This window comes from Jaculus jaculus, chromosome 15 (genome assembly GCF_020740685.1).
Source record: "Jaculus jaculus isolate mJacJac1 chromosome 15, mJacJac1.mat.Y.cur, whole genome shotgun sequence".
NCBI classification, from domain to species: Eukaryota; Metazoa; Chordata; class Mammalia; order Rodentia; family Dipodidae; genus Jaculus; species Jaculus jaculus.
The window spans coordinates 29,088,227-29,103,655 of record NC_059116.1 but is presented as its reverse complement, the minus strand read 5'-3'; the positions used below and the strand labels follow the sequence as shown (position 1 = coordinate 29,103,655).

General features: G+C 45.9%; 1 protein-coding gene across 1 annotated transcript in view; it reads left to right on the top strand.

The window, feature by feature from the left end:
- Window positions 1-15,429, top strand: part of Cdh2 (cadherin 2) — a 239,467-nt gene that overhangs the window by 212,176 nt on the left and 11,862 nt on the right. Inside the window, exon 15 of the mRNA XM_004654849.3 lies at window positions 13,570-13,734. Coding sequence (XP_004654906.1) covers window positions 13,570-13,734 — 165 coding nt within the window. The remainder of the gene's footprint in view (window positions 1-13,569; window positions 13,735-15,429) is intronic.

The window sequence follows — 15,429 nt, the reverse complement described above, 5'->3', positions numbered from 1 at the left end:
CTCAGTGATGAGAAAGAAACCAAAGGAAGCAGTCTTGCAGGGTAGCCTTTATCTTAACCGATTAGCATCACTCTCCGTTGAAGTGCTGTGCCAAAGTCACCGATTTCTTTAACAAATAAGAATTCCTAAGAACAGATAGTGCGGGTCTCTGGGGAGAAACACCTCTGGGCCTTTCTCTTTGTGGGATGCATAGTAGGATTGATGGTCAGAGGACCCATCTGGCCAGTTTGAAACTGCCTTTGCAAGAGGCCCTCCCTAGGCTCTGAGAGGTGCATTATAGCCACCAGGTCTTCTGGCTGTAGGACGCGCAGTTTCAGCATACAGCGGGGTCTTTTTCCACAGGGTGAGGCTCCTTCTTTATCTGCCTGGCTGCTAGCAACAGCCTGGCTTGCTTATCAAGGGAATGTTTAATTCCCCTCATTAGTAAGTGTCCCTCACTGCCCTTTTGGCCCGGGGGCCTGGCTGAAGGCAGACCCTATCACTTTCTGTGATCTCTGGCTCTAGTTCCTTCCAAATCAGCGTCACTAATAAAATCCTAGACAAAGCCCTGCGTTGCTCACTTTCCCCAGACCACTCCCTTTCAGCTCCAGGGTAGGAAGCAGAGCGTTAACTCACCACTCTTTTTAGGGAACCGGCTGTATTATGATTAACCTCCCATTAAACAACGTGTGCTGAGCATGCATTAAGTTTACAACACTAACTGGTACTCACTCTGAGACCATAATCACTGACAGTAGGCAGCTTGCTTCTTTCTTACAGAAAGCCATCACATTTATATCAGCACAATGTGTGAGATAAGATGTGGTCCTGAGTGCTCTGTCGTGATTTTGTGAGACCCTCACCTGAGATCACAACAGAGCCCGCACACCCACTGTGGGAGGTCAGAGAGTGGGCATTCAGCCCCTACCTGAGGACACAGAAGATGACATGTTTACATACCAGATTGTTTTGCATGTGTTTGGTGGGTGTGCACCTATTTGTATACAGGTGTGCAGGGCTGTCCTCGGCAGGGAAAGGTAAATGCTAACTCGGACAAGGATCATCTCTGAGCAGGGTGTGACAGGGAACCCAGTGGCCATTTAGGATCCCACTTCTGCCTCTCCGGATCCCTCTCTGGTTTCTGGCTCTAGGAGAGAGCCCTCTGTGATCCAGCTCTGCACTCTTTCTTCCGTCTCCTCACATGAGCCCAGCACCTCTGGGGGTCAGTGGAACACTGACCTTTTACTCCCCCAGGACTGTGGGCGATGCCGGAGGGCTGCGTTTTGTTTAGTTGGCATCACAAATGGCTCTACATGCCCAGAGCCTCTGAAATCTGCCCTGATGGCTTAGAGGGCACCTCTGGGAAATGGATTCTGGGCCAGTAACAGGAACAGTTTATTCACTGAGGTCTGTTCATACATTACTGATGGCTCTATTTTCTGTAGTTAATAGAATTCAGAAGTGTGTGGTGGGTTGGGGCAGAATCACATAAAGTTCTTGTTTCCCACTCTCTTATGAAAATGGAAAGTAGAAATGTGGTCTGCGTGCAGTGTGTTCTGGAAACCCTCCCTTTCTGTCGCACCAGACCAGCTTCGTCTCAGGCCTTTGCTCCTCCACCTGTGCTGATGGTTGCCGGGCCCTTCTTGCATTTTGCATGATCATTAGGCTTTGGATTAACTAAAACACATTCCTATGAAGGAAAAGCACTTTCGTTCTCTGAGAGTGTGGTGTAGTTTGCTGGATGACTGAGTTAAAAGTAAACAGAGAAATCCCGCGAATACATTTGGCCAGATATGTCAGTGGAGATAGGTCAGCCTCTGTCAGAAACTTGAACACTCGGTGACTGAAACAGAAGTTGAAAAGTAGATGTTGCTTACTCAACAGTAACTGGGGACCAGATCCTGGGTGTTTAGATGGAAGAGGGAGGTTTGCTCTATTCCACACAGTCTTTCACAGACCCAGTCTGCCCTTGGTACCACCATCTTCCACATGTAACTTCCAGGGCCACCATAGCGAATATACTTGCGGTCACTGAAGGGCTTTAGTATTTGGAAGCTGACAAATGTCAGCTTTTATGGCTGTGGCCTAGAAGTGGCCCTCATCATCTGTGCTCCCAAAGCCCTGGGAAAATTCCCTGAGCTGTAGAAAGAATAAAAGAGGCCTCGTGATCAGTAGCAGTCCTCTCCACAAAGCATATTAGATACTCGAGTGTTCTCGAAGAACAGTTTGATTCTGCGCTCCTTCTGGCCCACGGAGACACGTCACAGGGAAGTGCCTAGCTGGCTGCAAGGACACGGCAGGTACCAGCTAATATAAGCGAGATGTTTCGGTGTACAAGGCTCACTACAAGCCCAGAGGGCAGCTTCCCTTCCTGGAGAAAGCATCTGTTCCTCCGTCATAAGAGCCCTTCTGGATGGGCCCCGCCCTCACATATGTCAGTAATCATGTGTAATTTCAGATACATCGAGGGCGGCATAAGACGAGATCCTTTTAGACCTGGTTTCCAGAATCAAAAAGATCCAGAGGTAATCACTGGGACTACTCACTTTTAAAAAAAAAAATCATTTTACTTATTTTCATTTTAGAGAGAGAGAAAGAGAGAATTGGCATGCCAGGGCCTCAGTCACTGTAGTCAAACTCCAGATTCCTATGCCACCTAGTGGGCACATGCAACCTTGTGCTTGCCTCATCTTTGTGCATCTGGCTTACATGGGATCTGTGGAGTCCAACATGGGTCCTAGGCTCTGCAGGCAAGTGCCTTAACTGCTAAGCCACCTCTCCAGCGTCCCCCCTTTTTAAATGATAATGATTACTTGTATACTCTGGAAATTTGTCTAGGAATTGAGGTAGATGAGATCCTCTGGATCTCCATGTCACAAAAAGTGCCATCAGTAGAGTTCAGGGATCATGGCATTGGATTTGGCTGTCAGGAACAGATACTGAGTATTGATGGCATCTTTCTTCTTCTCATTGCCCCGCTACTGGGTGTTTTAAGTTTCAGGAGTGTTGAACTGCCTGTTCCTGCACAGCTGTGTGACAGTGTACTTCCTTGGCCAGGACCATGATGCGCCTGTGTAACTAACCACAGTGCATCTCAAAACACCTTGTCTTGGGGACTCGGGCTCATCCAGTGTCTGTGCTTTCGTTTCTTCCTCTACTTGGAGCATGTGCTCTGGTCCCAACCGTAGGTTCTGTAAGAGAAGGGACTTTTCACACTCATTGTTTATCCCGCCATCTAGGACAGTTGGTACCTGGCGGCCACCATAGAATGTTAGTGTATGGAAATGTATGAAGGCGTCTTTCTGAATTCCTAGATTAGATGCTCTATCAACAGGGGCCTCTGAACCAGCACAAGTAACTTCTGTTTCACCCTGTGAGATCCCTGATGTCTGCAGGAAATGATGATAGCATTGATGTTAAAGTCCCATTCCACTCTAGGCGCTTTGGCACCTCACCATTTGCCTGCTGTGAAGTGTTATATTATTTATTATTGTTTTAATTATTTATAGTTGTTATATTTATTACACACTATATTATTTATTATTAGTACTAGTAGTATTATATTGTTATTCTTTTTTAGCATTGCTAGTCTCTAGAAGGCATGTAAATACTGGTGTCACGGACATCATTTCCCCTGAGGAGATGCAAACACATGTCTTTATCCCACATAGGGCTTAGATGGCAGAGCAAAGTATGACTGCATCAATACCTGTTTGCTGAACTCACGAGTTTATTGGGGTCGCTTACAGAGCACGGAGAGAGGTTAAAGGAACATTGAATCCTCCAAAGCAGACATTTGTGTCAAGATGACTCCTCAGATGCTTCTCTCTCCAGCTCAGGGTGAGGGTTTACTTACAGAGTGCTGCAGTCAGGTTCACATTGCAGATAGAAAGCAGCCAACCAAGAGCAGCTTGTGGAGAAAGGAGGGTTATTTTGGCTTACAGGCTTAAGGGGAAGCTCCACAATGGCAGGGGATAATGATGGCATGAGCAGAGGGTGGACATCATCCCCTGGCCCACATAAGGTGAACTATAGGAACAGGGAAGTATGTCAAACACTGGCAAGGGGAAACTGGCTATAATACCCATAAGCCCCCCCCCCCCAAACAATACACTGCCTCCAGGATGCTTTAATTTCCAATGGCTATCAGCTAGGGAGACTACCATTCAGAACACCTGAGTTTATGGGGGAAGAGCATGGGGACCCCAGAGCAACCACACCAAAGAATTCGGAGCCCACCCCAATGGCTTCCTCATGGCTGCTTCAAGGAGCTCCTGAACACATTCCAGAAGTATGGAGACCCCCCAAAGCAGCACTTCAGTGGGGCTAATTATGTCCGGATTACACCCAAAGATTCTGTACACTCGGTCTCAGGGAGAGAGCTTCCTTTCAGAGCTTGGAGACCCCAAAGAAACCACGTTGTCGCAGCTAGTTGTCCCTGGGTCTTTTGCACTGTAGATACTTGTATCTCTCCCTGAGGCAATGAGACCACGTGCGTTACTGTAGAGGGGCCACCTGAGGTCGCAAGTGGGAGTAGGATGCCCCCCCATGCCCTGAGCCCAGCCGCTCTTGATAAAGGTGCCCACGGTTGTTCACTCGTTTCAGTGTGGGGGACTTTGCCCATGTAACAGCTGGGCACGACCAGCTGCAGCCTAGTCAGTGAGCACTGGCCACCTGTCCTTGAATGGGCAAAGCATAAAACCCAGTGAATGGGTTAAGCTTGGCTTGCAAAGTTGAGCGCATTAGCGGAGTTACAGACTGGAGAAGCAACTGAGCAACCAAAGTACCAAAATTCCGAAGTCTGAATGTGCAGTTTAGACAACAGCCAGGAAAGCCTGCAATCCAGGCAGGCTGCCTCAGCAGAGGAGTAACGCGCAAGTGCAAGAACTGGGGTCTTCTGTCTGCTTGTGCCAGGGGTCTCTGTGGGCAGTCAGACCTGACCATCTACCTGCAGTGGGGAAGATGCTGTACTTCATAGCCACAGAATATTTGATCCTGTGAAATAATTATTTTAGAAAAAATTTTTCTGCCTCACAAGCAAACTTGCAGATGGCAGGATTTGGACAACACTGTGAAGACAACCTCACTATTATTGGCTGGGCTCGCTCTATTAATGAGATTCCCAAGTCGTTCATCCATGTATACCCACCTGCAAATAGTGGTATATGAAAGTTATTTCAAGAGGGACACTGGATTTGCAGGAAGAAAGTTTCCTTGCAGGTTGGATTGGCACCTCATTTCTTAAATGTTTTTAAAATTTTATTTTATTTATTTGAAAGACAGAGTGAGACAGAAGGAGGGAGAGAATGAATGGGCACACCCGCACATTCAGCCACTGCAAACGAAGTCCAGAAGTATGTGCCACCTTATGCATCTGGCTTGTGTGTGTCCTGGGGAATCGAACCTGGGTCCTTTGGCTTTGCAGGCGAGTGCTTTATCTGGTCAGGCACCCTCCAGCCCCACCTTGTTTCTTTCTTTCTTTTTTTTTTTTTTTGGTTTTTTGAGGGAGGGTCTCACTGACCTGGAATTAACTCTGTAGTCTCAGGGTGGCCTTGAACTCACGGCGATCCTCCTACCTCTGCCTCCCGAGTGCTGGGATTAAAGGTGTGCACCACCACGCACGGCCTCCACCTTGTTTCTTTTTGGCATGTTTTTCTCAATATATTGATAGCTGGGAGACAGCATGTACTCTAAACATGCTTACTACTACTGCTTACGGGACATACTTAATGGACCCATGAATTGAATGCTTCTTTTCTATTCCATGAATTCATAAGAATAACCACAGAATTTCATGTAATTAGTCATATCCATTTTTTTCCTTACTTGTCATAAACTTATAAGTAGACTTAGGGAAATATAAATTTCTCAATTTTTCAGTAGTAACAACTAGTAAGGATTTTAATATCAGCTGTAGCACTGTGCCACAAAGAAAAAGTAAGGGGAAAGAGGAAGAGGAGGAGGAAGAAGCAGCAACCAAAACCAGGGGATGGTAAGCGTAGGTCAGAGTTCAGTGACCGTCCCGCTCCACCTCCCACGTGCTTCTGTGCGTAGCGATCTCTTGGACCAGAGCTGTGGGCCAACTCGCTGTGTACCGCGGCGGCAGCAAAGGAGGAACCTTGCAGGAGCTTGCGTGGCCCAGCAAGCCTAGCATGTTTGTTGCCTGGACCTGTGTGGGCTCTCCCACGGCAGGCAGAAGTTATGACAGCTTTATTTATGGTGACCTAATTAGCCTTTTTTTGTGCAGTGGTTGAATGTTGACTACTAAGGTCATCACAAGAAACCAAGAAGCCGGGCTGGAGAGATGGCTTAGTGGTTAAGCGCTTGCCTGTGAAGCCTAAGGGCCCTGGTTCGAGGCTCAATTCCCCAGGACCCACGTTAGCCAGATGCACAACGGTGCCCATGCGTCTGGAGTTTGTTTACAGCAGCTGGAGGCCCTGGCGCGCCCATTCTCTCTCTCTCTCTTTATCTGCCTCTTTCTCTCTCTGTCTTTCACACTCAAATAAATAAATAAAAATAAACAAAAAATGAAAAAAAAGAAACTGAGAAGCCTACATCATCTGCTGAGTCATGTTACATGTGCTGACGGAGTCAGGATCTGAACGCAGGAACTCACCTCCAAATCCTCTGTTATTAAAGCCAAATGCTGTAGTCCCTTAGTGACATGACATGATGTGTAAATTAATCTGTAAAGAAGTATGTATGTATTTGCAAGGAGAAAGAGAGAATGAGTGTGTCAGGGCCTCTTGCCACTGCAAGTGAACTCCAGGCTCATGCGCCCCTTGGTGCATCTGGCTTTACTTGAACACTGGGGAATCGAACCTTGGGCTGACAGGCTTTGCGAGGAACCGCCAGGCCATCTTAACCTGCCTTGGTACATTTGCCTTGGAACTAAGAATATTCTTGTTTGGGGAATTCCAAAGTGGTCGGTCCATCAGAAAACAGAGAGGTAGTTTGGCTCTCTTACCACATCCTTAGCAAAGTGCTCTTCTTCCTTATTTCCTGTTCCTGTGCTTCCTGAGAGCAAATTGTAGACCACGCTAAACTAGGCTTACCTTGATCTTTACCCGAGCTGTGCGTTTTGCAGGGTAGTTTTTGTGAGAAGGTATAGGTTGGGGTGAAGATACAGATGTGAAGATGTATTTAGTTGGTAGGTTTTTTTTTCCCCTCTCCCAGGACAGCCAGTGCTTAGGAGAGTTAAGGAATATATTCCTCTTTGTGGGCGTATCACTGATGACACGAAAAGGACAGGAAGTTAGAAACGTTAGCAGAAAAGCGATTTTTCAGATTTCAGGTCTGTCCCAATAAAAGGCATTCGAGTAGAAGTTCTATGAGGTCAGTAACCAAATCTGTGGCCCAAGACACTCTGAGAAAAGTATTTGTTAAGTCCAGTTGAGCTAAATTAAGTGTTTGCTTCACTTCCCCAAAATCTCTTGCCAAAGTTTCACAGTGTGATAAAACTTCACCAGTGCCAGTTTCTGGAACAAAAGCCTGGCTTGTGCACCCAGGGAAGAACCCCAGGCTCATGCAGACTTCTGCGAACAGAAGGCCTTTGAAAAGCGGCTGTGAAGAGCAGCGCCCGGCCTGCCAAGGAAGCAGGAGCGAGGACTCACTGCCTTCCAGCAATCTCCGCTCTCTGGGAAGGGCCACGCCGGCTAGTCCTTCAGATTCCAGCACATATGGAGTTGGAGACGGTATACTTTAAATCTGCAAGTTAGTATTAGTATTATTTTATCTCTAGTAAGTTTATGATTCAATCCAGGAAAGCTTTTAGCCAGCCTTTTAGGTGTGGGGACTTTAATAATCCATAGAACTTAGTTCTTCACACCGTATCACCTGTGTAGACTGCTACCATTTCGCCGGCTAGGGTATTTGACATCAGTTTCATGGTAAGGTGTTAACATCTTATCGCGACTGTATTCAGTTATTTTAATTCCAGGATTGCGGGGGGGGGGATGCTGGGCAGGGAGAGCCATGCTCTGTTCTTCTGCCTTCTTCCTCTATCTGAAGAGTTCTCTGCCTATGCCATAGTCTGTTCTTTTGTTTTTCTTTTCCAGATACAGCTATCTTCATTGGAAATTCCGTTGATTTTCTTTGATATTGGCATTGTGTTTCTCACAGTCAGGGAGTTTGAAACATTTAAAGTAACCTTGTGTGCATCGCCGTCCCAAAACAACTTGCCTTAGCTGCTATAAAAGGAATTGCTTCCACTGGTACCACACTCCGCCTAGGGGAGAGCAGAACCCCAGGGTCTTCCCGGGGTCTAGTCAGTGGGGATGCATTAGGGGTTCTCCAGAAGGGCACTAAGAGAGCAGGAATATGCATTACAAAAAGAAGGTATTAGATCAGGCGAGGCAATATGAGCTGCTCACAGACTGCAGAGGCCGGGAACCCAGGACCTTCTTGGTCACAGTAAACACCGAATGCCTGGAGCATTCCTGGAGGTTTTCCGCCCACCTTGGAAGGCCAAAGAAGCTGGGCTCCTGTGTCAGGGAGGATGGCAGCAACAGGGTAGATATATTCACCAGCAAGAAACAAGGCAGCCAGACAGAAAAGGACCCCTTGTCACTAAAACCTCTTCTTTTAGGCTGCCATCAGGACCCCTCACTCTGGGGAAAGGTCTGCACAGGAGGCATGCCTCCTACTTGATCTGATCAAGGTGACAGTGGAGATTAGCTATTAAAGAGACTGGTTAAAAAATAATAATAATAATAAGCTGGGTGTGGTGGCGCACACCTTTAATCCCAGCACTTGGGAGGCAGAGGTAGGAAGATCGCAGTGTGTTTGAGGCCACCCTGAGACTCCATAGTGAATCCCAGGTCAGCCTGGACTAGAGTGAGACCCTCCCTCGGACCAAAAAAAAAAAAAAAAATCAATGCTCCTCCATGGACCTTGTTGGACCTTGGACCATCATTGTTGCTACATAAACAATATCCTGGACAAATGCCTACCTTCCTAAGCCCTCGTCACCTTGATTTCTCCTTTCCAGCTCTTAAAACCCCCATGGCTTTCCACCTCAGCAAGCCAGGTGACATGCGTTTACTTCACTTTGCTCAAGTGGCCTCCATTTTAGCCTTTGAACTGCTTCGCTGGGGTGTGTGTGTGGTGGGGGTCAGAGGACAACCTTGGGATGCTTGTTGGTCCTTTCTTTCTACCTTGCTTGAGCCAGCGTCTCTTGTTTTGCCACCAGGAGGGCCAGACTAGTTATCCCGCAAGCCCTGGGATTCTCCTGACTCTGCTGCCCACTGCCGTAGATGATTTGGGATTACAGACGCGTGCACCACACCTGGCATCTGATTTTATGTGGATGCTGGGAATATGATCCAGGGTCAGCAGGATTGGGCAGTGAGTGCCTTTAATGACTGTCCCTGCCCTGCTCAACTCTTGAGTTAAGACCATCTTAATTGGTCTGAGACTTTGGTAAAATCTTTAACCTCTGTGGGTTGAGGTAATCTCTAGATGGGAATAGTGACACGTTTTGGAAGGGTTTCTGCATGGACCATCTGCAGTGCCACAGGTGGAGGCTCCTAACAGGAGTCCTCACAGGTGACGGGATGAAGGCTGATATTTTCCTTTCACCTTCTTAGGGCTTCAGATGGCATTTGGTGCCTAGCGGGTGATTCCCCCATCTCTTTAGAATGGTAAATTAATGTCCTTACTGCTCCCTGAAACAGGCGGCAATTCTGGGTACTGTACATGCTATTAACTATCCTGAAATACTGGCCTAGGATTCAGGGATTCCAATTTAATTCTAATGCCTTATTTTATTTATTTTATTTTATTTATGAAGCCCAATGCCCTAAGGTACATGTGTGCTGTTATCACATGAATAAATTATAAATCATTGCAAGTCAATAGGATTTTAACAACCAAAACAAGAACCTGCTATTAACCTCCTACTAACTTTCACAATTAAATCGCCCTTAAAACATTTTAAGACACAGAGAAAATAAAAAGTTAAGTTATTTGCAGCATTAGTACTCTAAAACACTAATTCTGTGCCTACTTTTAATGATCTTTGTCAAGTAACACAGATCCCCCACGTGAGCTGAAGTGAGATTTTTCCTTGGCTTTCATTTGGAAAGGAAATTAATTAAGTTGCTTTGGGAAGCTCACCTTGTAAAGATCGACAATTAAGAGAGTTTTCAGATCCACTCATCTAAGTGATTTAGGACCCAAATAAATGTTGACTCTTTAGTTGTTTACAATCTTCAGAAGTCAGGCCATGAACCAAAAGACCTAGAGAACATTTTAGTCTCTGTAATTCTCATTATAATTCCCATCTTACATGGTATAATTTGGTATTGCAGTAAAGCATAATGAGATTTAAACATATATAATTTAGGGAATTCATATAAGGTGAGCTATTATCAAAAGGTCTAACACTGAACCCCCAGGGCAGGGCTTTTGCCATTTAACACAGATGGACGTCAACAGAAGAGCTCATTCCTGAGACCGCAGGACCCTTCCACGTGCTCCCAACCCTCATTTGTACAGACCAGAGGAAATCACCGAGGGACTCAAAAGTCACTCCCTCTAGCCCCTCATGTTACCATTCCACTAGCTGAAGGGTCTAGCAGGTTCCCATCCTTATGGGGAAATGTGCTCTGGCCGCGGGGGGGGGGGGGGGGGGGGACCCAGGCTCTCTTCTCTTTGTGAGTTGCTGAAGTGTACTGTAACGTGGACAACTCTCACTGTTGTCGAATTGGATTCTGTTTTGACAGATGGCGTGAATATCTCTGAAATGATACTCAAGCCTTGTTTTGTGATTGAGCACTTTCTATAGGCTTGGCCACATAGATTCCAGGCAGGACCAATGGAGTCTTAAGATTATGCCTGCTGTCCAGTTCTGAGACAGTAGGAACAGGCTTCCAAAAGAAAACATAGGCACCTGCAAATCAAGGGGCTGTTATATGTTCCCCACGCATGGGTCAGTAAAGCTGGCCTGGAGGAGATGCCGTCCAGGGGTAACTGCTTTCAGATGCATTGTGTTCCCGTCAGATCCCACATGAAGCCAGACGCAAAGCGGCACTTGTGTCTGGAGTTGAACTGCAGTGACAAGAGACCTTGGCATACAACCATACACGTGTTAATTCTCTCTCTCTCCTCCTCTCTCCTCACTCTTTCCTTATTTCTGTCTCTCTCAAGTAGATAAAGTATTTTAAAAATAATAAATAAAGGAGAGGGATCAGTGAAAGGGTAAGAATGGAGGAGAGGAAAGTAATGGGAGGGGAGTATGATCAAAATGCATTATTACATGTATGAAAAAGTGTCACTAAAATTTTTTTAATTAATTATTTTTTTATTTGAGAGTGACAGACACAGAGAGAAAGACAGATAGAGGGAGAGAGAGAGAACGGGCGCGCCAGGGCTTCCAGCCTCTGCAAACGAACTCCAGACGCGTGCGCCCCTTTGTGCATCTGGCTAACGTGGGACCTGGGGAACCGAGCCTCGAACCGGGGTCCTTAGGCTTCACAGGCAAGCGCTTAACCGCTAAGCCATCTCTCCAGCCCACTAAAAAGTGGTTTTTTTTTTTTTTTAAGAGAAATGCCTAATGAAACTCCAGATCAGTCTGAAGTTTAGTGACCTATATTTGTCTCCTGTGATATTTGAATCACGGCTGACTTCCCTCTCCTCTTTGTCCATATTATCTGTCTGTTTCATCTCTGTCTACATGCATCCTTGTAGCTCAAACTTGAAACACTATCATGGACCGAGGAGAGAGTCAGGCTGTGGAGTCTAACCCACTTGGAGTCTGTGTCCATTATCTTCTCATGGCTAGGATAAAGGCCCTGATAACATGCACTTTCTGGGAGGAAGGGTCATTTCAACTTGTAGTTCCAGATTACAGTGCATCCTGGCAGGGGAGGTATGTATGGCGGCTGGAGCTTGTAGCAGAGCTGGTCTCATTCAGCGTGGAGAGGAGGCAAGAAGGGAGGAATGCTGTCTCAGCCAGTGCTCTCCTTCTGTGTGGCCCAGAACCCCGCCCATGGAATGGTGGTCCCCACTATTAAGATCAATCTTACCAACTTAACTAACCTAATCAAGATAACCACTCACAGGTGATTCTAGATCTTGTCAATCTGACGAACAATATGAACCATCACAGAATCCAAGTCTCTTTCTATGGCTTATATCAGTGGGGTGGGGGTAAGTTACATGGGTTAATCGAAACTCAAATGTCCGTGCCTCTATCATGAGAATTATAAAATGTGTTAAGAAATTAAATGAGCAAACGTATGTGAGAAACCTAGCACCTGCCCAGCACGGTGAAGGTTGGAGTGCTGAACAAATCCAGACCTATGGTAGACATACCGAGAAAGGTTTTAAGCTGAGTGTAGACAAGATGTAGGCTAGACTTAGCCTGGGACCAGACAGTCAGCACTTTCTGCAAATGTCAATATTGAATAGGGGCACTTTGGTTAAGCTGGAGATAATACATTTTATTGCTAGAATGTCAAGGTTTGAAAATGACAAGATAGCTACCCAAACCTAATATTGGCTTCATTTCCAGTGTATAGTCACTTTCTCATGCTGTCCCATCCAGATGACTGTTACATTAGCTGAACGTAGTTCAGAGAGCTCAGCCTGTGCTCGGAGGATCTTTCTTCAGTTCTGCCCTGCCCCTCTGCAAGTGGGCAAACTGTTTTTCCAGGACCCTCCACAGGACTGTATTGAGGGGAAGCCAGACTCCGCCTGGCCCGGCACCTAGACCAAACTGTTTCTATAAAGGGCCAAAGAGGACAGGGCTTGGGTTTTGTGGGCCATGTAGACCCTGTGGCTTCTTCTTCTTTGTTGATATTTTAAGGAACCCTTTGAAAAATGCAAAGGCTATTCTTAAGGGAAACTGGGCCAAAGGTCAGACTGGCCCACAGACCATAATTTGCAGATTCCTGCTCCAGATCATAGGAGGGAGGGAGAGACAGGAGATTGGCTTTTAACCTTCATGTATTGTTGCCTTCCATACAGAGCAAGAACATAAGCACACGTCATTTTTTAAATGCATGTGTGTATGTGTATGCAGTCGTGTGTTCATGTGCGTGTGTGTATGTGTGTGGAATCTCCTGCCTCTGCCTCTCCTACTCAGTACTGGCCACCATGTCCAACATGGGGATGGACCTCATGTCCTCATGCCCATGAGGCCAACACTTTACCAACTGAAATATCTCAACAACTCATGATCATTTCACTTTAATATTAAAGACTTTAATTTTGTGGTTTTCAGGGCTATGTGAGTTTTTTTTTTCTTTGTAAATTGTTTCCCTTTGCCTCTGTGCTGCCATGGTGTGATCGAGTTGGATTTTTAGTCACTTTGTAGTGAGACCTCATCACACTGCTGCTTCCCATTGGGAGCTGATGAGGAACAGTCGAAAGCAGATGGAGCACAGACTGTAGAAATGAAAAACACCGAATACAGAGCTGTGTGAAAGAAATATTTAATCATAACACGAAAAACTCCTTGTGGCAACTTTTCCATTATGTTAAATTCCCCTCCTCGCTATGCATTCCGAGGATGTATTTAAAAACAAAAGCTTCAGACTTCCATCTTGATGTTCATCTGCCGTGGATTTCTGATTCTGTCTCCAACAGGACTATGACTTGAGCCAACTCCAGCAGCCCGACACCGTGGAGCCAGACGCCATCAAGCCTGTGGGCATCCGACGGCTGGACGAGAGGCCCATTCATGCTGAACCCCAGTATCCAGTCAGATCTGCAGCCCCACACCCTGGAGACATCGGGGACTTCATTAACGAGGTACAGAGAGACTCACATTCTTTTTTTTTTTTTTTTTTTTCGAGGTAGGGTCTCACTCTGGTCCAGGCTGACCTGGAATTAACTCTGTCATCTCTGGGTAGCCTTGAACTCATGGCAGTCCTCCTACCTCTGCCTCCCAAGTGCTGGGATTAAAGGCGTGCACCGCCACGCCCGGCTGAGACTCACATTCTTTACAGGCATTTTTACTAATGGTTAGATCTGTGTAAGCTACAAGTTGTTTGGAACACAGCTGTTAGAACACGGTTCATTAAATAACCTTCTTAAAGTTCACCTTTATGTGGGAGTGCATATGACTTCAGAAGCAGAGAACAAGCTGAGCTGACTGGATTAACCCAACGGAGAGTTTCCAATTAATAGATTGCATTTGTAGAATGAAATCCATCATACAGTATTACTATCACTCACACTATCTCCATGGAGGATGTTCCCCTAGACAACAAGTAATAAATCTAGTCTACAGTGCCTTCTGATTCCACCTATTGGTGCTGATAAATGTAACCACCGCAGTTCCATTTCCTTGTCTCTGCACTGTTCCCTTTGAGATTCCACATTTGGTGAGTAGTCAGTACCTCCCCATGATGCCATCACAGGAGCTTAGTTGGAAGAGCATTAGACTCGATATTATGTAAGTATTTAAATACTTGCCCCATTGACGAATTTGAAGAGTCTCAATAAGAGGAAACTAATTTTTCATTGAACTTAACCAATGTAATTTCCATCAGAATTACTGTGGCTCATTCTTTCATTTCATTGCTGACCAAGGGTTCTGTTGCTTGTGATGCTGAGGTTTTGAAGGCGAGTGATGCTACTGCTTCAGACTGTGGCTGGAGTGTTCCTGGAGTTCTGTCTTTGCACTTTTATTTATTTATTTATTTTTAATTTGAGAGCGACAGAGAAAGAGGGAGGGAGAGAGAGAGAGAGACTCTGAGAGAATGGGCGCGCCAGGGTTTCCAACCACTGCAAACGAACTCCAAACGCATGCACCACCTTGTGCATCTGGCTACGGGGTCCTTTACAGGCAAGCACTTAACCGCTAAGCCATCTCTCCAGCCCCAGACTGCCTTTAAAAAATATTTTATTTATTTGAGAGAGAAAAAGAGGCAGAGAGAGAGAATGGGTGTGCCAGGGCCTCCAGCCATTGCAAATGAACTCCAGATGCATGCTCCCCCTTGTACTTCTGGCTTACGTGGGTCCTGGAGGATAGAACCGGGATCCTTAGGCTTCACAGGCAAACGCTGAACTGCTAAGCCATCTCTCCGGCCCCTGTCTTTGCCTTTTTATTGTTGGTGTAGGGCAGTGTCACATGTGGACAGTGACTAAATGTAGACCAGGAGTTATGTTCTCTGTTCATTTCCGTGGCATCTCAAAGTTGGAATCAGTCTGAGTATGTTACAAAATGTGTGCTGATGAAACTCGTATTTCCTGGGCTTTCTGAATGTAGTTATATAATTCATAAATGTCATCAGCCTACCTTGGGTTTTTATATGTGCTGACAAGCTTGTAAAGAGTTTTGAAACAAGACGGGAATACGTATCAACCTCTGTGACCATCTGTTACTGTGTGTTTCTAAATAATATTCTACTTTCTGAACATATTTTTCCCTTCTTTTAAGTAATAGGTTAATTTGTAGTAGGCATGAATTAAAAGCAGTTAGGAAGAAAAACAGATTGTTTA